This window comes from Mesoplodon densirostris, chromosome 2, assembly GCF_025265405.1.
Source record: "Mesoplodon densirostris isolate mMesDen1 chromosome 2, mMesDen1 primary haplotype, whole genome shotgun sequence".
Taxonomy (NCBI): Eukaryota; Metazoa; Chordata; class Mammalia; order Artiodactyla; family Ziphiidae; genus Mesoplodon; species Mesoplodon densirostris.
Genome location: NC_082662.1, coordinates 110791695 through 110814497, shown reverse-complemented (window position 1 = coordinate 110814497; position 22803 = coordinate 110791695). Strand labels below are relative to the sequence as shown.

Sequence of the window (22803 nt, the reverse complement as noted above, 5' to 3'; positions counted from 1 at the left end):
GGCAGTCCAGTGATTATGACTTGGCGCTTTCACTGCCAGGGCCTGGGTTCAGAACTAAGATTGTGTAAGCCGTGTGGTGCAGCCAAAAAATCCCCCAAATAACAAGCACCCTTACTTCTTGCCAGCTCCAATTATAATTCTTTTTTTTTCAATTATAATTCTTGATAAAGAACTCACGTAACTAACTATAACCTTGTGGTTTTTGCCTTTATAAGCCTCCCCCATTTTGTAGTCTGGTGGAACACATTTCAAGTGCTTCTTGTACACGTGTCTCCCTCGGTAAGACCCCGTATAAAACTAAGCTCACAACTCTCATGTTGTACATTTTTCTTTCAGTTGACAGTTATGCAGGCCAATAATCTCAGTCATCCTCAACCCCTCTGTTTTTCTCCAGCCAATCAGCAAGTTCCATTGGCCCTACTTTCAGAATATATACAGAAACCATCTGCTTCTCACCACCCTACACTACTATCACCTTTATGCTTGGATTATTTTAGTAGTCTTACTGCTTTCTCTTGCTTCCACCTTGTCCTCATTTAGTCTAGTTTCATCACAGTAGCCATCATGATCATGTTAACACATCAGAAAGATTATATCACTTCCCTGCTCAAAACTATCCACTGGCCTTACATAGCACTCAGAGCAAAATGCCCTATAAGATCTGCCCCACTCCATTATCTCTGTGATCTCACCTACTACTCTTTCCTTCACTCATTCACCTCCAGGATCTTACCCTTTGTTGTTCCTTGAACATGCCAAGCATAATTTCACCTCAAGGCCTTTGCACTTGTTGCTTTCTGCCTGAATTGCTCTTCATCCAGATATGTGCATGGTTTGCTCTCTCGCTCCTTCAGATTTTTATTCAAAATTAACCTCAGAGAAGTCTTCCCCAGCCACCCTATTTAATTCTGAAGTCTGCTTGGCACAGTTAACTATCCCATTTTTTTTTCCTTTTTCCTTTTTCCATAGTACTTATCACCACTTATGCTACTAGTACTAGGTAATTTTCTTATTATATTTATTGCTTATCATCTGACTCCCTCTGCTAGAATGTCAACTCCATAAAGGTAGGAATCATTGTTCATTGATATATCTTAAATGCCTACAATACCACCTAGCACAATTAAATATTTGTTGAATTAAAGAACAGATCTTTTTTTAGCAGTGGCTCTTACAGGCCTCAGAACCTGCTGAAGTCTGGTGTCCTAAAGAATGGAAATTCCTGGGAATTCCCTGGCAGTGCATGGTTAAGACTCCATGCTTCCACTGCATGGGGCGCAGTTTCGATCCCTGGTCCAGGAACTGAGACCAGGGAACAGAGATCCTGCATGCCACAAGATGCGGCCAAAAAAAAAAAAAAAAAAAAAAAAAAGAATATGGGGGAGATGCTTGGCGACTACATAAATGTCATGTTTCTCATCAAATTTTCACCTACTAATTTTAGCATTCATTGATGACCTTGCCTGAAACAATAAGAAGGCGATTGCAAAAAAAAAAAAAAAAGAATGGAAATTCGTTACAGACAGGAATTGTGTTACATTGTATCCCCAGGACCTAGGATAGTGCCAGGCATAGTAAGGGCTCAATGTTTTTCTCATTCTACCAATAAGCCTGTATTTTTCCCTTTCTTCAAAATGAGGCTTTAAACCTACTTTTATTTTATTTATTTATTTATTTATTTATTTTTTTGTGGTACGCGGGCCTCTCACTGTTGTGGCCTCTCCCGTTGCGGAGCACAGGCTCCAGATGCGCAGGCTCCGGACGCACAGGCTCAGCGGCCATGGCTCACGGGCCCAGCCGCTCTGCGGCATGTGGATCTTCCCGGACCGGGGCACGAACCCGTGTCCCCTGCATTGGCAGGCAGACTCTCAACCACTGCGCCACCAGGGAAGCCCTAAACCTACTTTTAAATACCCTTTTAACCAGTGTTTCTGAAAAGCATTGTGTGTGGGTGAAGTATAGTTTGGAAAAAGCATGCCCCCAAATTGACACAATTTTATACATGGAAAATTTTTTTAAAAAGAGTTATTTCCAGATTACAAATGACAGAAATGAAAACCCTAAGATGTTTTCTTAGATAGTAGGTTCACTGGAAAAATGCAGTTATTCTCTAGGGAGGTTATTAGAATTTCCCAGGGAGCACCAGATTTTTGTATTTAAAGTCTGTTTTTTTTTTTTTTTTTTTGCGGTATGCGGGCCTCTCACTGTTGTGGCCTCCCCCGTTGCGGAGCACAGGCTCCGGACGCGCAGGCTCCGGACGCACAGGCTCAGCGGCCATGGCTCACGGGCCCAGCCGCTCCGCGGCATATGGGATCCTCCCAGACCGGGGCACGAACCCGTATCCCCTGCATCGGCAGGCGGACTCTCAACCACTTGCGCCACCAGGGAGGCCCTAAAGTCTGGTTTTTAATAAGCTTGAGAAGTATGTACCAAAATCTACCTTCCCTGATGGTGCAGCATGAAACAATGAATAAATCCTGGCTTTGAGTAGCAAACTGAGGGTACTTCTTGCTCAACTAATTCATGCCTCAGTTTCCTCATTGTATCTACAGCACCTAAAACCAATGTCTCACATAAGTAGTCACTCCAAAAAGTCTGTTGAATGGGTTAATGAGTTCCAACTCTGCAGAGTTGTAAATTTAGTTTCAGTGCTTTTAACTACCTGGATTCAATTCCCTATAGGGATTTTCTTTTTTTTTTTTCTTTTTTTAGGAACTGATTTTATTTCCAATATTTGGAATCAGACGGGTTTAAATCTTAGTCTCTCAGTTACTAGCTGTGATTCTGTGATTCCTTCAGGTAATAAATTTTTCTGAGGTTGTTTCCCCAATTATAAAATGAGAACAAGTCTCTACTTTAAAAGAATATTGTGAGGATTAAATGTAACTTATAAAACATATTTAGGGACTTCCCTGGTGGCACAGTGACTGAGAATCCGCCTACCAATGCAGCGGACACAGGTTCGAGCCCTGGTCCGGGAAGATCCCACATGCCGTGGAGCAACTAAGCCCGTGCGCCACAACTACTAAGCCCGCGCGCTTAGAGCCCGTGCTCCGCAACAAGAGAAGCCACTGCAATGAGAAGCCCGCGCACTGCAACGAAGAATAGCCCCCGCCCCCCACAACTAGAGAAAGCCCACGTGCAGCAACGAAGACCCAGCGCAGCCAAAAATAAAATAGATTAAAAAAAACCAACAGAAAACAAAACGTATTTAGTGTGACACTGGCATAAGGATGGACATATAGATCAACAGAATAGATTAGACAGCCCAGAAGTAAACCTCACACATACTGTCAGTTGTTGTTTTGTTTTTTTGGCTGCATTGGGTCCTTGTTGCTGCACGTGGTCTTAACGTCCTTTAAGTCTTAAAGGACTTAACTACACATTTCTCCAAAGAAGATATACAGGTGGCCAAAAAGCACATGAAAAGATGCTCAACATCATTAGTCATTAGGGAAATAAAAATCTAAACCACAAGGAGATACCACCTCACATCCATTAGGTTGGTTACTATCAAAAAACCCAGACAATAACAAGGGTTGACAAGGATATGGAGAAACTGGAACCCTCCACACTGTTAGTGGGAATGTAACATGGTGCAACCACTATGGAAAAATGCATGGTGGTTTCTCAAAAAACAGAATTACTCTATAATCCAGCAATTCTCCTTCTGGGTATATACCCTAAGAACTAAAAGTAGGGTCTCAAAGAGATACTTGTACATCCATGTTCATAGCAGCATTATTCACATTAGTGAAAAGGTGGAAGCAACCCAAGTGTTTAATGACAGATGAATGAATAAACAAAATGTGGCATATATATATATATACATACATATATATATACACAATGGAATATTTTTCCTCCATAAAAAGGAATGAATTTCTGATACATGGTACAACATAGATAAACCTTGAAAATATGCTAAGTGAAATAAGCCAGACACAGAAAGGAAAATATTGTATGATCCCACTTATATGAAGTATCTAGAATAGACAAATAGAATAGACAAATACCAGGGGCTATGGGGAGGCAGGGGGTGCAGGGTGGGAAATTATTGCTTAATGATTAGTTTATTTCAGGTGATGAAAAAGTTTTGGAAATAGATAGTGGTAATAGTTACATAACACTCAATTGTACATTTAAAAATGGTTAAAATGATAAACTTCATGTTATATATATATTTTAAAAATATTTATTTATGCATTTGGCTGTGCTGGGTCTTAGTTGCAGCACGTGGGATCTTCACTGCCGTGTGCAGGATCTTCGTTGTAGCATGTGGGATCTTATATGAAGCATGCAGGATCTTTAGTTGCGGCATGTGGGATCTTTACTTGCGGCATGCAGGATCAAGTTCCCTGACCAGGGATCGAACCCGGGCCCCCTGCACTGGGAGTGAGGAGTTTTTTTTTTGTTTTTTTTTAAAAATAAATTTATTTATTTATTTATATTTTTGGCTGCATTGGATCTTCGTTGCTGTGCGAGGGCTTTCTCCATTTGCGGCAAATAGGGGCTACTGTTTCATTGTGGTGCGCAGGCTTCTCACTGCGTGGCCTCTCTTGTTGCGGAGCTCGGGCTCTAGGTGCGCGGGCTTCAGTAGTTGTGGCACGCAGGCTCAGTAGTTGTGGTGCACGGGCTTAGTTGCTCTGCGGCATGTGGGATCTTCCTGGACAAGGGCTCGAACCCGTGTCCTCTGCATTGGCAGGCAGATTCTTAACCACTGTGCCACCAGGGAAGCCCGAGTGAGGGGTCTTAACGACTGGACCACCAGGGAAGTCCCTGAATCTAGATCTTTTTGACTATGTGAAAAACTATGCATATAAGGTAGCTGGCACATACTAGAAGCTCCAATCTTTTCCTTTAACTACCTACATTTAATACAGTCTGAAGTAATTGTCCCCTACATATGAACGAGTTCTGTTCCAGGAGCACGTTCGTAAGTCCAGTTTGTTCGTAAGTCCAACAAAGTTAGCCTAGGTACCCAACTAACACAATCAGCTATATAGTATTGTACTGTGATAGGTTTATAATACGTTTCACACAAGTAATATGTACATAAAACACAAAAAATAAAATTTTTTTTTTTTTTTTTTTTTTGCAGTACGCGGGCCTCTCACCGTTGTGACCTCTCCTGTTGCGGAGCACAGGCTCCAGACGCGCAGGTTCAGCGGCCATGGCTCACGGGCCCAGCTGCTCCACGGCATGCGGGATACTCCCGGACCAGGGCACGAACCCGCGTCCCCTGCATCGGCAGGCAGACTCTCAACCACTGCGCCACCAGGGAAGCCCAAAACATTTTTAGTCTTACAGTACAGTACCTTGAAAAGTACAGTAGTACAGTACAACAGCTGGCACACAGGGGCTGGCACCCACATTCACATCTTTGAAAGTTCGCAACTTGGAAGGTTTGTATGTAGGGGACTTACTGTATACAGTGAGTAGTTATTCCTTAGTATTTTCAGTTAACATATAGGCAAACTTATTTTGTACTTAGTGCACTCTGAAAACTTTAAAGTACAACGTCAAAGTTACTCAACAGAGTCCAATTTTAAAGGGGTACCTGTTTCCAGAGTACTAAACATGCCTGACAGAGGTAATCCAGTGGACATCTAAGAGATGTCATAGGTGCCTAAGATCAAGGTAGGAGGTATTGTATCTATTGCCCTGTAACTGTGTAAATACTAAAGCACCCCTCTCCTGAAGGTGATGCAGGAATAAAAAAATTAGGGCAGGGCTTCCCTGGTGGCGCAGTGGTGGAGAGTCCGCCTGCCAATGCAGGGGACACGGGTTTGTGCCCCGGTCCGGGAAGATCCCACATGCCGCGGAGCGGCTGGGCCCGTGAGCCACGGCCGCTGAGCCTGCGCATCCGGAGCCTGTGCTCCGCAACGGGAGAGGCCACAACAGTGAGAGGCCCGCGTACTGCAAAAAAAAAAAAAAAAAATTAGGGCAATCCCCACTCATTAAATGACCATGAGGTATCTTCTAGTTTCCCAGAGCAGGGAGTGGAAGGTCTTTCTTCCCTCCATGACAGCACAAGCTGATTGGGACCTCACCCAGCCAGCTACCCCCTTCTCACACACGAGGCCTTTTCAACTGGCTACCTGCTGCAACCCATCATTGTTCACTGCTCCAGGGAACATGGACAGTGGTCAGGACTGGAGATTAGGACAAGCAGGGGATAATTTCATAGACGAATTCCAGACCTTAGCCACCCCTTAGTATTTTGGAGAGAAGACAGAAGCAACTTTAGCCTCAGAGAAAAGCTGCCACATAACAGGGAGAAATGCTGCCAAGTAACAGACCTAGTTCTGCTATCACAAACATACCCTACCATTTTGGCAGAAGCCAGGTCTTTATTCTTTAGCAACAGCAATCGGCAACAGGTGATACCATGCTGTGGCTCAAGATCATTCAAAAGTAATGTACTGAAGACCAAATTCAGAGATTGAAAGGTGATTCAGAAGTATCAATGTCTAATTTGTTAACTTATTAAAATGAGGTTGTACAAAAGTAAGAGTTGAAAACAGTCTGTATACAGAATCTCTCAAACTACAATGTAAGTTTCTAGAGGGCAAGGACCAGATCCTCTATTTATAAGCTGTTTCTATGTAGTGCCCAGTAATATGCTTTATTCACCATGGGCCTTATTCCTGATGAGTGGAAGAAAGATAATCAAGCCCTGAGAAACAAGGAACACTGGTTCCATCATATCTGCTGTTTAATCAGTAAGTATGGTTATTGTGAAAGAGAGAAAAAGACACTGAAGACAGAATTAAGACCAGAAGAAATCTGAAGCCACGCTACTGTACCACAAGGGGGCAATATTTGAGCACTAGTAATCTGGAGAGATAGGAGGCTTGGCAGTTGGCTCTGTTTACTTTTTTTTTTAAACATCTTTATTGGAGTATAATTGCTTTACAATGGTGTGTTAGTTTCTGCTTTTTAACAAAGTGAATCAGTTATACATTGTTTACTTCCTTTTTTAACACTATGCTGAGTGGGCTCCACTCAGGGTAAGGAGAGGTGGGCTAGCCACTTCCACTTAGCCTCTGCACTCTCCTACAGGGGTTGGCACCAACTCTCCTTATACTAGCAGGCATGGCTGTTAGGGGACCAAGATCAGAGGAAACACAGCAGTAGAGGACGCAGAGCACCTGGTCTTCCCACAGTGGTCAGATGCCCCAGCTGTCAAGAGTCCCATGCCCAGGAGTGCCTGCTGAGGAGAGGCAAGGGTGGTAGTTGGGACCTCCACCTGGAATCTTTTGAGTACTATAGGGCAATGGTTCTCCAATTTTAGCCTGCATCAGAATCACCTGCAGGGCTTGTTAAACTAGATTGCCGGGCTTCAACCTCAATTTCCAATTCAGAAGGTCTAAAGCAGGGTCCCAAATTTTGCATTTCTAGCAATTTCTCAGGTGATGCTACTGATCTGAAGATCACACTTTGAGAACCACTGCTGTAAGTATTTCTGGCTCCGTGCCCTTCTTTCTCTTAACACTCCCCCATTCTCTCTTTCCTACCATCCATCTACTGCTTTCTTTTCCACCAACCCTCCACTAGCCTCCTTTAGGAAAACCACAGGAAAGACAAAACAGGGGTGAATGTTAGACTGTCATAAGGATTCCTTTGGGGAAGGGTTTCAGCTCTCTACCCTGGTTGATGGGTGTTTCAGAAGTAGAATTTATTCCAAATATATACACGTTTCCTCTTCCTTTTACCTAATAGTTGGAAGGCAGTTCAGTAAAGAGAAATAGATCCTTTTCCAATAATAAGATCTTGCTTTGGGTTTCATAAAAATTAGACATGGTAGACATACTCCACTACATTTTAAAAAATTTCCCACTTCAGACTACTTTTTAAAAAATTACAATAAAATATAGGGACTTCCCTGGTGGTCCAGCAGCTAAGGCTCCAAGCTCCCAATGTAGGGGGCCCAGATTCGATCCCTGGTCAGGGAACTAGATCCCTCATGCCACAATTAAAGATCCCGCAGGCGGCAACGAAGATCCTGTGTGCTGCAACTAAGACCTGGCGCAGCCAAATAAATAAATAAATATTAAAAAAAATTACAGTAAAATATACAAAACATAAAATTTACCATTTTAATCATTTAAGTGTACAGTTCAGTGGCATTAAGTACATTCACGTTATGCAAGTATCACCACTATCCACCTCCAGAACTTTTTCATCTTCCCAAACTGAAACTTTGCTCTCATTAGACAATAATTTCCCATTCCCCTCCTCCCAACACCAGCCCTTGGCAACCTCCATTCTACTCCCAGACTACTTTTGGACTCGGTTTCTCTTTGACTAATACAAGAAAGTGTCCATTGCTGACTAGTGGGATTGCTTCTATATATGCAAGCCTTCTTGCATATATGTGAGTTTATTGTAAGAAAGGTAAGAGAAAATGGGGTGGGAGAAAGAAAAGAGGTGAAGACAGCTGGATAAGGATTTTCACATGGGGTCTCCTATCCACAGGCCTCAGCAGCCCTGCCATGGATCCGCCCGATTCTTTCGCATCAAGAAGTTGATCTTGCGAGCCATTTCCATGTTGTAGATTCGCCGGCAGGTTTCATAGCTTTCCCTCTGTCGCCGGCGGCAAGGCTTCTCGTAGTATCGCCGTCGCTTTATGTCCTCGATGAGCCCATCCATGGTAAGGATTCTGTATAAAGACAGGCAATGAAGTTAGAGGCTTAGGCTCATTATTGTTCTTTTCCAGTTTCACAATGATCAGAAGTCAATCGACCAAATAACTGGTGTCTGTAAAAATGGTGTGAAATAGTGACAATACAGCATTAACTGCCAACATATAGAGGCCAGGAACCAAACAGTAATATGTGGGGAAATAAAAAGGCAATTAATTATATAGTCCTTGTTCTTGGGGAGTTTACAGTCACGCTCATGTTCTCAACCTTTTTTTTTTTCCTACCACAACACACCTGAGGGATATGGCACAGTCCCAAAAGAACAGTGGCTCCCTATGGCAGTGAGTCTCAACCAAGGGGCCATTACAGAATTTTCAAATGGGGTAAGTCATTTGCAATAGGAAAAAATAACTAGGGGTGATTCCTATGTGGTCCTTAGTGGAGAATGTAGTTCCACCCCTACTGTGTTTAAGAGCTGATGCAGCTGAAGTCTGTAAGTCTGAGAAATATCGGGGCCCACTTAATACAGGGAAAGAAGAGGCCCTTATCACACCAGTAGTACAAATGGGAGCATTAAAATAACAGCCTCAACCATGATTTTTCCATGTACCACATGCTCCAACCACACTGCTTTACTGACTACTCCCTGAACACATATTAATACCAAGTCTTTACTCACGCTGCTTCCTCAGCCTAGAATGCCATCCCCAACCCCTAGCTGCCAACCTTCTGAGATTTTCCACATCTTTTTGATGCTAAATCCAGATGCCATCTCTCCACAAAAGCTTTCTCATCTTCTTAGAGAAAATAATTTATTTTGTTGTATACCTATTTAGAGATTATTTCATTTTGCCATTCTGTTAGTTATTTATACAAATATCTCCCTCACTAGACTAATAATCCCTGAAGTCAGAAACTGTATTTTATTAATCTTAATTTAGTTCAATTTGTTTTTTTCCTGCCCACCTAATTCCTTACAACACAGTTTCTCTTGGATTCATAACACGCTTAACTCAAACTAACCTCTTTGTTCTCACTGAGCCAAGAGGACACGGGGTTTATTCTATAACCTACCTTATCCCTGGGCTCCTGAGAGCTCTGGCTCCAATCTGCAACTTGTCTCTCCCTCTCAACCCATCATCAGTTGGTCCTGAGGAGGTCTGGAGGCACCTGCTGCTACTGCCCTCCATCCTGGCACTGTTTACATGACCCCATTCCTGCCTGCCCTTTCCTTTCATTACATGTAAAAAGTAAGTCAAAAATACAATTGGAGGTAGGGAAGTTGAGACATGGCTATTATAACTGGAAGGGGGACAGCAGAAGGAAATAAAAATAAGAGAAACTACCAGCTACTTCTGCTCAGTGGGAAACCCTATTTATTGCTGGTATGTTATACCAAAAGCCCAAGATAACAATAATAGATTGAACATGTACTTGAAAAGATTTGAGCTTTGGGTACATTACAAATGTGAATAGACATGGGAACCACTGTCCTTTGGGATCCTCTCCTAGGCTCCTGCTGATTTGTAAGATCAGTTTGTCTAGGTTTTAGTGGCAGGGAGATGGGAGGCAAGGGAACTGCCAACTCCTAGAAGTGGGAGGAGTAGATAATTCAGGTTCTGTTGAAAACACGGTCATGCCCAGAAGTCATGTGGATCCAACACTAGAGTTGTACAACAGAAAAGCAGGGGGGCTTCCCTGGGGGCGCAGTGGTTGAGAGTCCGCCTGCCAATGCAGGGCACACGGGTTCGTGCCCCGGTCCGGGAGGATCCCACATGCCGCAGAGCGGCTGGGCCCGTGAGCCATGGCCGCTGAGCCTGCGCGTCCGGAGCATGTGCTCCGCAACAGGAGAGGCCACAACAGTGAGAAGCCCGCGTACCGCAAAAAAAAAAAAAAACAAAACAAAAAACAACAACAAAAAAAGAAAAGCAGGGCACCAGGGGACTTCCCTGGTGGCACAGTGGTTAAGAATCTACCTGCCAATGCAGGGGACACAGGTTCAATCTTTGGTCCAGGAAGATCCCACATACCATGGAGCAACTAAGCCCTGTGTGCCACAACTACTGAAGCCTGTGCTCTGTAGGACCCACGTGCCACAATTACTGAAACCCACGCGCCTAGAGCCCGTGCTCCACGAGAAGCCACCACCATGAGAAGCCACCGCAATGAGAAGCCCACACACCGCAATAAAGAGTAGCCCCCACTCGCCGCAACTAGAGAAAGCCTGTGCGCAGCAACGAAGACCCAAAGTGGCCAAACAAAAGTAGGGTGCCAAAGACTCAGTATCTTGGCCTACAAAAGGGTCTCCATTGCTGGCTTTCTTCCTAATTTACCCTTAACTGTTGGTATCCCTCCAGATTCTGACTGTAAACCACCTCCTTTTTGGTTCTACATGATTCCCTTAAACTTTACCATGGGCTTCAACCCTGTGCACAATGGAATCATTTCCCGAAGAGCCTTTAAAAAGTATTCATGCCTCGGTCCCATTCCTCAGAGATTCTGATTTAATTGGTCTCCAGTGGGGTTATACATTGGGTATATTTTAAAACACCCCTCAGGTAATTCTAATGTAGAGCCACACTTGAGAATGGACCCAGACACTGGTTGACTCTTAAATCATTATCTCTAGCCCCAATCTTACCTTAGAACTAGACTGATGTTTCCAATTGCCTTAAACCCCACAAAAACCAATTTTATTATCTCCTCCTAAAATTCATTCTTCCTCCTCTGTACTCTCTCTGCTAATGGCATCACCAGTTAGTCAAGCTAAAAATCTCACCATGTTCCTGGAGTAGGCCTTCTCCTTTACTTCCTACACTCACATTTACAATATCCTATACATTCTATAACCTGAAATAGTTCTTAGATCTTTTCCTTCTCTCCTTTCCCTATGGCTACAGCTCTAATTATGGTCCTTATACCTGTACTGAAATAATCATCTAACTGGTCATTTAATCAATAAGTATTTATGGAATCCCAACTCTGTACCAGACACTGTGTTAAATGCTGAGGATAGAAAACAAACTTAGGCATAGTTGCCTACCCTTGCAGTCTAGTAGAGAAGACAATTATGTAAGAATTACAATAGAATGTGATAGATGCAAAGATAAGGGAAGCACACAGGAGAGGTATATAATCTGGACTTGATAAGAAGGTGGTTATGAAAGCTTCCTAAAGGATACCTTATTTGAATTGTGAAGGGTAAACAGCTTGCCCTATTTCCATTCTCCTTCCCTACACCAATTATTGTCCTAAAACATAAATCAGATTGTGGAACTTCCCTGGTGGCGCAGTGGTTAAGAACCTGCCTGCCAATGCAGGGGACACGGGTTCGAGCCCTGGTCCCGGAAGATCCCACATGCCGCGGAGCAACTAAACCTGTGCGCCACAACTACAGAGCCTGTGCTCTAGAGCCCATGAGCCACAACTACTGAGCCCGCATGCTGCAACTACTGAAGCCCGTGTGCTTAGATTAGAGCCTGTGCAACAAGAGAAGCCACTGCAATAAGAAGCCTGCACACCACAACGAAGAGCAGCCCCCGCTCGCCGCAACTAGAGAAAGCCTGCACGCAGCAACGAAGACCCAACGCAGCCAAAAATAAATAAATAAAATAAATAAATTTATAAAAAATAAATCAGATTGTGTACTCTGATGTTAAAAAATCTTTCCCAATAAACAAAATAGTCTAAGCCAGTGGTTCCCAAACTTCTTTGCACATTAGAATCACTTGGGGATCTTTTAAAAATTCCAGTTAAGTCACAAGTGGGGAGGGACACAGGCAGGGTTTGTTAAGTTCCCTAGGTAATTGCAATGTGCAGATAAATCTGGGAACCACTAGTCTAAGCTCAAAGTCCTAAACAATTGAGCTTCACCCTCTCTCTCTCTAGCTTTATCTTTAATAACTTGCCCGAAAAAGCCTATGTCTAGTCATATTGAACTAGGTGTTTCCCAAACACACTACACATCTATTTTTTACATTTGTTCATGATGTTCTCTAAGAATATGATTCCTTTCTTTTTCTGTTTTATTAAAGGCTATCTATTCTTCAAAGGCCCAGATCAATGGGTAACGACTTTTGTAAACTGGACCAGGAGAAATTAATCACTCCTTCTCTGTTCCCAACGCACAGTGGTTCTCAAACTTTGAGACTCATGCAACAGTCACCTGGAAAACTTGTTAAAACACTGACTGCTGTGCCACCTCGTTTCTGATTCCATAGGTCTAGGGTGGGGCCCACGAATCTGCATTTCTAACAAGTTCCCAAGTGATTTTGCTGCTAATGGTCCAGGGAGAACCAATGCCACAGTACACTTTTAAAGCGCTGATCAGACAGTATTATATTTAGCCATGTTTGGTTTTTTAGTTTTTAAAATCTCCCTTACGGGGTTGTGTGTTTTCTAAGGTTAGAGATTAAGTCTTTCATTTTTGCATTTAATATAGCACTTGGCAAAAGAGCAAATATCAGTAAATGTATGACAAAAATGAATCCTCTTGGTGACTGACAAATGTCCACAGCTCAAGGGATTAAGTTACTTTCTAACAGACACAGTTCTTGGGAATATTAGCTCAGAAGGCCTCAATATTACCTTTACTAAAATGGCACATTAGACTTTAGATAGCATTTTCATATCCATGATCCTAATCATTATCCCATGAAACTGATTAAGCAGGTAATGTCATCCTTTTTTTTTTTTGGCCGCACCATGCGGCATGCGGGATCTTACCACTGGACCACCAGGGGAGTTCCCGTCATCTCTTTACAGATTAGAAAACTGAAGTTTAGAGAGGCTGACCTGCCCAAGATCACGAAATGGAGCTAGCAGTAGAATTCAGGTCTTTAGTGCAGTGCTCTGTAATAGCACTCTGCTTCTCAAGCAAAAACCACTGAGGTTTGAAAGACAAATTATTGCGGTGCCCATGGGCAAAGCGAAAAATGAGGGAGGAAAGAGCTGGGCCAGGCTCCTTAATTAGAGTAAAAAGATGCAAGCCAAGAAGACATGGCACACTAAGGGAAAGGAATTGATCCAAACAATTAAGTATTTATTTCTGTCTAGACCTTGTTTACTGCTATTTAATGAAGGCCACTTTTTGGACTAGAGACTAGTATATTAGAGAAAAAACAGAAAAAAAAAAAAAAAGTACCTGAAAGGGAAAGACTGGAAATATAAAAAGGGCAAGGAGACTGGATTTGAGGAGAGACTATGAAAAGAACAGAGACCCTAGATATGACTTCAACTAGGAAGAAGAGCCTACCGGAATGACAAAGACAGTTTAAAGTAGTATGAAAGAAAACAGCAAAAGGAGGAGGAGTTTAGAAACATACTCAGGTATCCTACTGGAGTTTCAAAAGGGTTCTGAAACAGAAGTGATCATCTTACCAAGTAAATGCCTGTGTGGTCAGGCAGAAAAGAAAGACAAGAAAAAAGTACCAAAGGAATGTTAGAGGAGGTGAAAAGAGTGAAAAGATCGGTGGCCCCCAACATAATGATGGGGTTGCTAAATATGGCGTTCCTTGGATGGTTCTATTTCCAAAACACAAACCAAATAAATTCCAAGGTGCCAGGTGAGGATTTCCTTCCTTACCTTGCACTTTCTAGGTATCCTGGAAAAGCACAGATTATCTTCAAATGTTCCAGAATCCCTAAAGTAGAAGCATCTACTCAACTCATTTCTAATAAAGGATGTAGGAAGTTTTGTAGAACTCATGAAGTAAATAGGGTGTTACTAATGATGCTTCTGATTTCACAGGTAGTTCAAGTCAACCAAGAGGTTTAGAGTAAACAGATCAGCCCGGAGTTTGGGCGCCTGGCAACCTAACATTTAAGGAGAACTCAGCTGCCAGTTCAACAGATTATGTAAAAGGAGCTGAGCTGCCTGGGCTGGGGAATTTGGGGGTGGCAGACTCACATGTCAGTGTAGCCAGCCTACATGAGGATCAACATGTACACAGAAGGACTCAATGGGCCCAGAAGCTCACCTACCAGGAATAAAAGGGTTCAACTGGGCATGCTTCCAGTGTGCTTGCCTTTTTTTACTTGGGCGCCAGCCAATCATGCAGGGCTTCCTAACGACCCCCACTCTCCATCTCTTCATCCCAGGGTACCAGTGAGGGCCCTTGGTTATATAATAAGCATTTTGTGGTGGTCTCACTGTGCAGACACATAGGCTGTTTCTTTTGTAAGACTACATCTGTGCTCCAAACATGCTAAAACTTTAACCACCTTCCTCTCCTCTCATTTGCTCTCATACCTATTGTTGTAATTAGACCTCAGAACATGCAACTTATTTTTAAACTACCAACTATCAGAAAGCTGCGAGAAACGAGGAGAAGCCTGGGATTTAAGAGAGAGATACAGAAAAGGCAGCCAGAGGACATTACGGAAAACCAGAGGAAAAGAAGTAAAGTGTCAGAAAATACTGTGTTTGGATGGACTTGGAAGGCATTATGCTTAAGTGAAATAAGTCATACAGAGAAAGACAAATACTGTATAATCTCACTTATATGTGGCATCTGAAAAATACAATAAACTAGTGAAAATAACAAAAAGCAGCAGACCCACAGATATAGAGAACAAACTAGTGGTTACCAGTGGGGAGAGGGTAGGGGAGGGGCAATATAGGGGTAGAGGATTAAGAAGTACAAACTATTAGGTATAAAATAAGTTACAGGAGGAATTACCTGGCAGTCCAGTGGTTAGGACTCACCACTTTCAATGCCAGGGCCCGGGTTTGATCCCTGGTCAGGAAACTAAGGTCCCCAAAGCTGCACGGCACAGCCAAATAAATAAATAAATAAGCTACAAGAATATATTGCACAACATGGGGAATATAGCCAATATTTTACAATAACTATAAATGGAGTATAACCTTTAAAAAATTGTGAATCACTATATTGTACACCTGTAACTTATATAATATTATACAGTAACTATACTTCAATACAAGAAAAAAAAGGGCTTCCCTGGTGGCTCAGTGGTTAAGAATCTGCCTGCCAATGCAGGGCACACGGGTTCGAGCCCTGGTCCAGGAAGATCCCACATGCTGCAGAGCAACTAAGCCCGTGCGCCACAACTACCGAGCCTGCGCTCTAGAGCCAGTGAGCCACAACTACTGAGCCTGCGTGCCACAACTACTGAAGCCTGCGCGCCTAGAGCCCGTGCTCCGCAACAAGAGAAGCCACTGCAATGAGAAGCCCGTGCACAATGAAGAGTAGCCCCCGCTCCCCGCAACTAGAGAAAGCCCACACGCAGCAACGAAGACCCATGCAGCCAAAAATAAATAAAATAAATAAATTTATTTTAAAAAAGAAAGAAAGAAAGAAAGAAAATACTGTGTTTACTGTGTTTGACAGACTGACAGATAGGAAGGCTGGGACACTCCAGAATCAACCTGCTCACATTTGGATGCTTAAAAGTCCTTGCCTATTCTAAGAACAAAATATTTGTTCACTTTTTTCTCCTGAGGCTAAAATACAATTTAAGGATATATATCTAACACTCCAAGATAAAAAGGAACATAAGTGCAGCTTCCTAAAGAATAAATCTACATTGACAAAATACACATCCTCCCCAAAGATTATAAAAATCACTGCCATAATACTTGCTCCAAGCTGGCTTCTTCCAACCATGCACTTCTTGCACTGTTTTCCTAGATAACCTTAGTCACAAAGTTCGAATTTTCCAAATTCATAAGGAAGCCTAGAACGAGATCATCCCACCTCAGGCCCTGAGTGTCTGGGACCAGAATGTCTTCATTTTTTTTTTTCTGCCTAACCATGCCTCTCCTTTCTGATCAAATTCTTTTCTTTTTCAGCAATGTAAATTGTTTTTCCCCCCAGATCTATTCCTATGTTGGTGTTTTAATCCCTGAAGTGAGGAAAAAGTAATACCATATTTCTTACCTAGGATACTTGATAGAATGCCAAGGGTACTATCCAAAGACAAAAATCTCTGGATAAATTCAATGCATCTGCCTGGAGGACCAACTTTAACTAGAGTGGAGATGGGGGTGCTAGCCCTAAAACAAATGTAAAGACAACAAATAAAAATCACCTAAAATTTTAATTAAAAAAAGAGAGATTAAAAAAAGAAATTCCATGTTTGCTTGTGGTGGAAGAACCCCTTATAGTTCCTTCACTCTCCTCTCCTGTTAAGTATACTTCAGTGGAAAGGTTTGACAAACACTAAACTTAGGGAGTGACAGAAGATAAAGGAACATTTATATTCATTAAGTAGACATTACTGAGAGCTTTCGATGCACTTTGGTAAATGCAAGGAATATACAAATGAAAAAGCATAGGTCTCTACCCTTAAGACTATTAAAATCCTAGCTGAATATTAAAATCTCATGAGACATTGTAAAAAATGCTGCTGGTCAGACGCCACCACCGAGAGACTGATTTAGTCTCAGGTTGAGCCCTAACATCACGAGGGTTTTTGTTTTTTATTTTAAATAAAGATTCCCCCAGGAGATTGGCAGCAGGGTCAAAAACCACATAGCGTTACACTGACCAGTTTCCTGCTGCTTCTGACTAAAATCAGCATTTCTACCCAGGAAAAAAGTATGCATAAACTGCAATTCACCTATAAAAAGAGAATCTTAAAAAGTATGGGGCTCTTGTTTAACAAAAAGGAGGAAGGAGGGAAGAAGAAAGGAAAGAAGGAAGAAATCAACTTAGAGATATTTGAAAACAGATTCTTAGGAACAAGAAGGTATGAGATAGTACTAGGCCAGGCCAGATGACAGAAGGTATCCAAACACACCTCACCTTCTGTCATTTATTTCTTTTTTTCTCACCTACACCCACTCCACACCTGGGATCAGGAAAGATTTTCAGATAAAATGAAGAAAAAAAAGAAAAAAGAAAAAAGAAAAAACAGGAAAAGCAAAACCCTCATGTTGCTTAAATTGCTAAATTAGGATTTCTTAAGAGGCGGAGATACAGAGATTTGTTGCCAGGCTAATTAGAACAATCCCAGGCAAAAAAATAGAAGAGTCTTCTCTCAGAAGGTGAATTGGCCTTATGCTTTCTGCAGATGTGGCATCAATAGAGAGATGATCAACTCCTTTAGGCAGGAAGTTAGAAATATTTTGTTTTTCAGGTTTTAAATTTTTGTAAGTGGAAATGGGGATGAGGGAGCAGTGCATACAGAGGGAATAAATGCTGTTATTTCAAAATGAGATTAGCATTAGCATATAGAGAAGAAGCCTTGGTTGGAAAGTATCAGCATGTATAGGAAGTCATTCCAATACCAGTAGCCAACTAGAGCCTCAGGACAAAATAAAGCTAAATTATTTTCTCATTTTTTCACCTCCGGGCCACCTTGAGCATAACTTGATGATCAGGGAGCATAAGAGAAAAAACAGTTAAAGCAAACTGCCAATCTCTCAAAACAAATGAATAAACAAATCACCCACGAAGTAAAACCAAAAGGGTAAAAACTCCCTTATAGTTACTTCCAAATTATAACAGCTAACACATAATGCCTACTATGTGCCAAGCACTGTCCTAAGCAATTTATTTATATTACTAACTTAATCCTCACATCAACCCTATGAGGTGGGCACTATTATTAGTTCCATTTTACTGAAGAAACTGAGGCAGAGACATTAAGTAGCTATCACAGATTATGAGGCCAATAAATGGCGCAGCAGGGATCTGAACCAGTCAGTTGGCTCTGTGCTCTAAACCACTAAGTTATGCCGCCTCATTTATGTGAGAAAACTTTTTAGGCCTGGCTTTGGTCAAAAGTATTAAAGCTGTAGCTACTTTCTTTCTTTCTTTCTTTCTTTGGCCTTGTGGCCATGCTGCACAGCATGTGGGATCTTAGTTCACGCCCCCACCTCCCCACCCCCAATCGTGCCCCCTGCAGTGGAAGGGCAGAGTCCTAACCACTGGACTGCCAGGGCATTCCCTGTAGCTACTTTCTTGATACAATTGTAAGAAATGGTTCAATAAATAATGCTGCACAAATTATTTTTTGGTTCTTCATCAGAGTAGTTAATTTCCTAAAAACAAAATTCTTGCTTTTGTGTTATTTGTTCTTTAAGAATAAAAGAGGTGAGGGAAGCTAAAGCTGAGCCTTTAGAAATTTGTTTTACCATCAGGTTAACAGCTGCCCGTTGACACCCCTTAACAATACAAACATCACAGTCACCCTAGTTAGAAGACCCATCAAAATCCACCAAAATAAATCATACAGAAAAAAACCTGGGATTCCCTGGCGGTCCAGTGGTTTAGGACTCTGCGCTTGCACTGCAGGGGGCCCAGGTTCGATCCCTGGTCGGGGAACTAAGATCCTGCAAGCTGCACTGCACAACCAAAAAACAAACAAACAAAAAACTTACAGGAAGAGGTCAGAAGAAGGGTGAGGTAATCTACAAGACTTCCATTCCCCAAATTCAGCATTTCATCTCACTAGCTAATTCACTTCAGAGTCTGTAAAGACATTCACTTGGTGCTTCCAGTATAGGGGCAGAGAAAGATCATTAGACATCTCAACCCTCCCTCAGACATGCCACTTAAAGGTCTGAAGCAGGAGTAGGGAATGAGCAGCAATACAAAAACATGAAATAGGATTATCTTACTGCCCTGTAACTGATTATCTTTACTTTCAACGCAAGTGAAAATGCAGAGAGAACAGCTTCTGCCCAAGGATATGACTGGCATGCACAGTCACTGAAAGAAGTAAAGAGGCTGACCCAAGACCAGATCCTTTTAAAAGACATACAAATCATCCTCAGCCTGCAACTGCTTCTCAATTACATAGCTTCTGACAGCATCTTTGTCCTCATTTATTATGGTCTTTTGCCATCCAGCCCTCCACATCTAGAACTCTTTGCTTGGACAAGAATTAGTTCTCTTTCATTTACCTTCTCAGTCCCCAAGAACCCCACCTATATTTAAACCCAATCAAATAAGGATTCTTAACTGAAGAGTCACTGCCATAGGTCTCTCCATTTCCAGGGAAACTAGTCAGTAATGTAGTAACAGAGCAAAGAACACTGCACTAGAAAAATGTGATTTATGCTTCTTTCCACCATTCAACAATTGTAGCCCAAGGAATATAACTTAATCTCCCTAGGCTTCTATTACTTCTGACATAAAGCTACCACCTTAGTGGCCTTAAGGCAGAGGACCAGCTCATATATTAACATCTCTTTCATATAATTATTTGATAATTCAACTCAACAAGCATTTGTTTCTCCAAACTCTGCTTCACTGGGGAGAAAATGATAAGTGAAAGTCAAAATCCTTACAACTAGTGATAAGGGAAGCTTAAGGAACTATTTTCTTGAGAAACCACAACTGTGAGGCGTTTTTTATTAGAGTCATTCTACATCTCTTACCCTAGCGTTCAAAACTTTTCAATACAGCTCCTCCACTCCAGCCAGTTCATTTCCATCTTGTTTTTGCTTGTGTTGTTAACCTTTCTCTGAACCTGTAACACTTTTCTATCTCTTGCTTGCTTCTCTAAGATCCCAAATCTGAGTTCATCTTTTCCATTAGCCTTGTCCCACACCAATCCCTCACTCAGCTTTCTATATATCATGTACTATGTTTTCGCTTACTAGCAATTTTATAATTTAATTTTCCCTTTGGGCTCTTTTTAAAGTCTTGGATAGAATTCAGGTTCATTATCAAAGGAATGACTGCTGATAAGTAAGCCTCACAGTTAGGTTTGGGAAAGAATTTCATTTTTAATATAGTAAATTGAGGGTCTGAGAAGTTTCAAGGCTGTGAACACCTGGGCTGGCACTGGTGTAAGACAACCTACGACAGGGGAAGTGAGAGAATAACCACCGCACTTCTCAAGAGTTGGTCTAGGCATGATTCTGGTCCCTAACCAGTTACCTGTTTAGGGTCCTGTATGCACCTTCCACATTCCCTTCCTGTACCATCACAGTCCTGGCAATGAACTTCAGATGTTTTGCCATGACCTTGGATTTAAGTCTTCAGTCTGCAGGACCTAAAGTATGACGGAGAAAGGGGCAGTATAGAGACCACCTAATAAAGAGAAACACAACAGAATACACAACGACGTAGCTTATTCAGGGCCCGGAAATGCAACGGGCTCTGGAACATGCGCGACAGGGGCACGTGCAAGTCCTCATATCCTAGAAAGTATACGCGACTTGTTATCAAGATTCGCCCGATCTCTTTGCCAATACAAACCCTACCATAGGGAAGAAGACAGACGGTAGCAGGCGTCCCCACGGAGATTTATCTGGCCGGTCACGGGAGACCGGGACGCGCCGCAGGCGCCCCCTCTCCCTCCCAATTACCGCTTCTCGTCCCGGGACGGTTTGGGGTGGGAGCCGGGAACAGAGTCTCTCCATGCTTGTAAGGGGGGAATCGCGAGAACCGCGCCCTCCCGCCACACCCGCCTCACTTTATCCTACCCCAGCACAACGTCCTCACCGCTCAGCAACCAGCGAACTGGAAGCCCGCCCCGACCGGAAGCGGAAGTTGCGTATCTCCAGCGCCGCGCGAAGACAATGAGGCCGAAAGGGAAATGAAGCTACGTGGAAACCATGGCAACCGTCCTTCTGGCCGGGGTTGGCTGTTTCTCTAATCCTCCCCCACCACCGCCAACCCCCGGGCCTGGACTTAACACCTGACAAAGCAAAATGCTTGTTGCCCTAAATTCCGCCCTAAACGGATTCCTCGCTTTCTCGTGGAGTCGCCGTCCTTCGGCATCAGAGGTCAGCCCGATTCCGTACCTCTTAATCCTATAAAATCTTTTTTTAAAATTGAAGTATAGTTGATTTAAAATGTGGTGCCAATCTCTGCTGTAATCCTATTAAACCTTAAATAGATATGTAATCCATTTCTTTTTCTGGAAGGAAAATAAGAAAAATAGGCGAAGCTTCCTGAGCATGCTTCCTGTTTTCGCCAAGGACAGATTCCTTGAGATCTGCTCTCCGGATGGAAAAGAGCTTTACCACCTCATCTGCCTGAAAACTAAGGGGAAAAAATGAAATGAACATACTATCAGATTCCTATAACATCACCTTCTCAGACACTTCACTAAATAAAGTGAAATCACTGAAGAAAGAATTGGGAGGGACTTCCCTGGTGGCGCAGTGGTTAAGAATCCGCCTGCTAATGCAGGGAACACGGGTTTGAGCCCTGGTCTGGGAATATCCCACATGCCGCGGAGCAGCTAAGCCCGCGCCTAGAGCCGGTGCTCTGCAACAAGAGAAGCCACCACAATGAGAAGCCCGTGCCCCACATCAAAGAGTAGCCCCCACTCGCCTCAACTAGCGAAAGCCTGCGAGCAGCAACGAAGATCCAACGCAGACAAAAATATAAATTAAAAAAAAAAGAATTGGGAAACACCTGCAGGATTTGGAATCAAAGACCCTTTTATGTCAGCTTCTATCCCATTTGTCTCCTAGTGACACTTAGTATAAATAACTCCTTTTTTATTTCTTCCTCATTGTGGAAACAGCTTTCCTTTTATTTTATTCGTATGTTACTTCTACATATATATCATTTTATGGTTATTCACATATGTTCGGATCTACTGGAAAACAGTAGGGAAAGGCACAGAAGAAAGTGGGTCCTAACCAGGTACTTGTGTAATAAGGTTCTTTGGTTACCTCCCCTAAAACACAGAGGCACATACACACACACAGATGCATCCTCATCAATTATGCTAATAGAACTCACACAAAAACGGAAGCTTTGGACTTCCCTGGTGGCGCAGTGGTTGAGAATCCACCTGCCAATGCAGGGGACACGGGTTCGAGCCTTGGTCTGGGAAGATCCCACACGCCGTGGAGCAACTAAGCCCGTGCACCACAACTACTGAGCCTGCACTCTAGAGCGTGCGAGCCACAACCACTGAGCCCGCGTGCCTAGGGCCCGAGCTCTGCAACAAGAGAAGCCACCACAATGAGAAGCCTGCGCACTGCAAGGAAGAGTAGCCCCCGCAACTAGAGAAAGCCTGCGCACGGCAACGAAGACCCAATGCAGCCAAAAATAAATAAATAAAAATAAATTTTAAAATTTATTAAAAAAAAGCCTAGTTATATAGAAAAATGATGGTACTGGGGCTTCCCTGGTGGTCCAGTGGGTAAGACTCTGTGCTCCCAATACAGGGGGCCTGGATTCAATTCCTGGCTGGGGAACTAGATCCCGCGTGCCAC

General features: G+C 42.8%; 1 protein-coding gene and 1 non-coding gene across 5 annotated transcripts; one reads left to right on the top strand and one right to left on the bottom strand.

The window, feature by feature from the left end:
• Nucleotides 1-8088: 8088 nt before the first annotated feature.
• MRPS21 (mitochondrial ribosomal protein S21) lies at nt 8089-21107 on the bottom strand. Of its 4 annotated transcripts, none has more exons than XM_060090467.1 (3): nt 21071-21107; nt 20504-20618; nt 8089-8665 (listed from the first exon to the last, which is right to left on the bottom strand). In XM_060090467.1, the coding sequence occupies exons 2-3, from the start codon at nt 20584-20586 to the stop codon at nt 8485-8487; spliced, it is 264 nt and encodes an 87-aa protein (XP_059946450.1). In that variant the 5' UTR covers nt 20587-20618; nt 21071-21107; the 3' UTR covers nt 8089-8484. The 4 variants fall into 4 exon arrangements, with proteins under 4 accessions (XP_059946450.1, XP_059946449.1, XP_059946451.1 ...); XM_060090466.1 differs by having other exon boundaries at nt 21052-21106; XM_060090468.1 differs by lacking the exon at nt 21071-21107 and adding an exon at nt 21042-21065.
• On the top strand, nt 18867-18940 carry TRNAA-UGC (transfer RNA alanine (anticodon UGC)). The gene has a single exon. It is a non-coding gene; the product is annotated as a tRNA-Ala (tRNA).
• Nucleotides 21108-22803: the final 1696 nt, after the last annotated feature.